Source organism: Plasmopara halstedii (assembly GCF_900000015.1).
Source record: "Plasmopara halstedii genome assembly, contig: Scaffold_3060, whole genome shotgun sequence".
NCBI lineage: Eukaryota > Oomycota > Peronosporomycetes > Peronosporales > Peronosporaceae > Plasmopara > Plasmopara halstedii.
The window spans coordinates 1148314-1149046 of NW_020189964.1; the positions used below are offsets into that span (position 1 = coordinate 1148314).

A 733-nucleotide genomic window follows, 5' to 3' on the forward strand; every position below is an offset into this window, starting at 1 on the left:
GGGCAGCTTTCTACCAAGTTGCCCCAACAATATTTGGCGAATGCCTGTGTATTGTGTTCAATCACCACCTCCAAGTGGGTTGTTTGTCGGTGTCACAAAGGCAATCTGCTATTGTACTGTTGTATAAGAATGGAATGGGCGCATGTCCAAGTAGCTATCGACCGATTGCATTGATCTGCGTGGACTTGAAGGTACTTTCCAAGACGCTCGCATTTCGACTGCAGTCGGTGCTCAACAAGCTCATTCAACCTGACCAGAAGGCATTTGTCAAAGGGGCTCGATGCATCATCACGTCTGATACTGTCTGACCTTCAAGATCTCGTTACAGACCTGGATATGGAGGCGTATATGGCGTACCTCGACTTTGATAAAGCATATGATCGTGTGAAGTGGGATTACATGTTCCGTATGCTTGAGCGTATGGGATGCGGTAGTTCATTCATTGAGTGGGTGCGTTTAAACTACACTGATCCCGAAGCTCGTCTAATGATTAATGACAACATCCTACCCGGTCTTCACCCCACGCGCGGGGTCAAGCAAGGTGACCCTTTGTCTGTACTGCTCTTTTTTTGGTTATCGAACCGCTTGGTAATCTATTACGCACGCACGAGGAGTATGGAATCTGCTTGACCGAGTTCGATACTGCCACTGGTATTTTCTTTGCCGATGATTCGACATTGCTGAGCAGCTCGATCACGGACCTCCTCAGTCAGCTCGAACTCGTTCGAGAATA

The 733-nt window shown here is 47.9% G+C and overlaps 1 protein-coding gene across 1 annotated transcript in view; it reads left to right on the plus strand.

The window, feature by feature from the left end:
- Positions 1-174, plus strand: part of PHALS_06757 (uncharacterized protein) — a gene marked incomplete at both ends in the record, with an annotated part of 588 nt that extends 414 nt beyond the window's left edge. Inside the window, 2 exons of the mRNA XM_024720103.1 lie at positions 7-81; positions 155-174. Of these exons, the coding sequence (XP_024585336.1) occupies positions 7-81; positions 155-174 (95 nt within the window). The remainder of the gene's footprint in view (positions 1-6; positions 82-154) is intronic.
- Between the last annotated feature and the right edge of the window lie 559 nt (positions 175-733).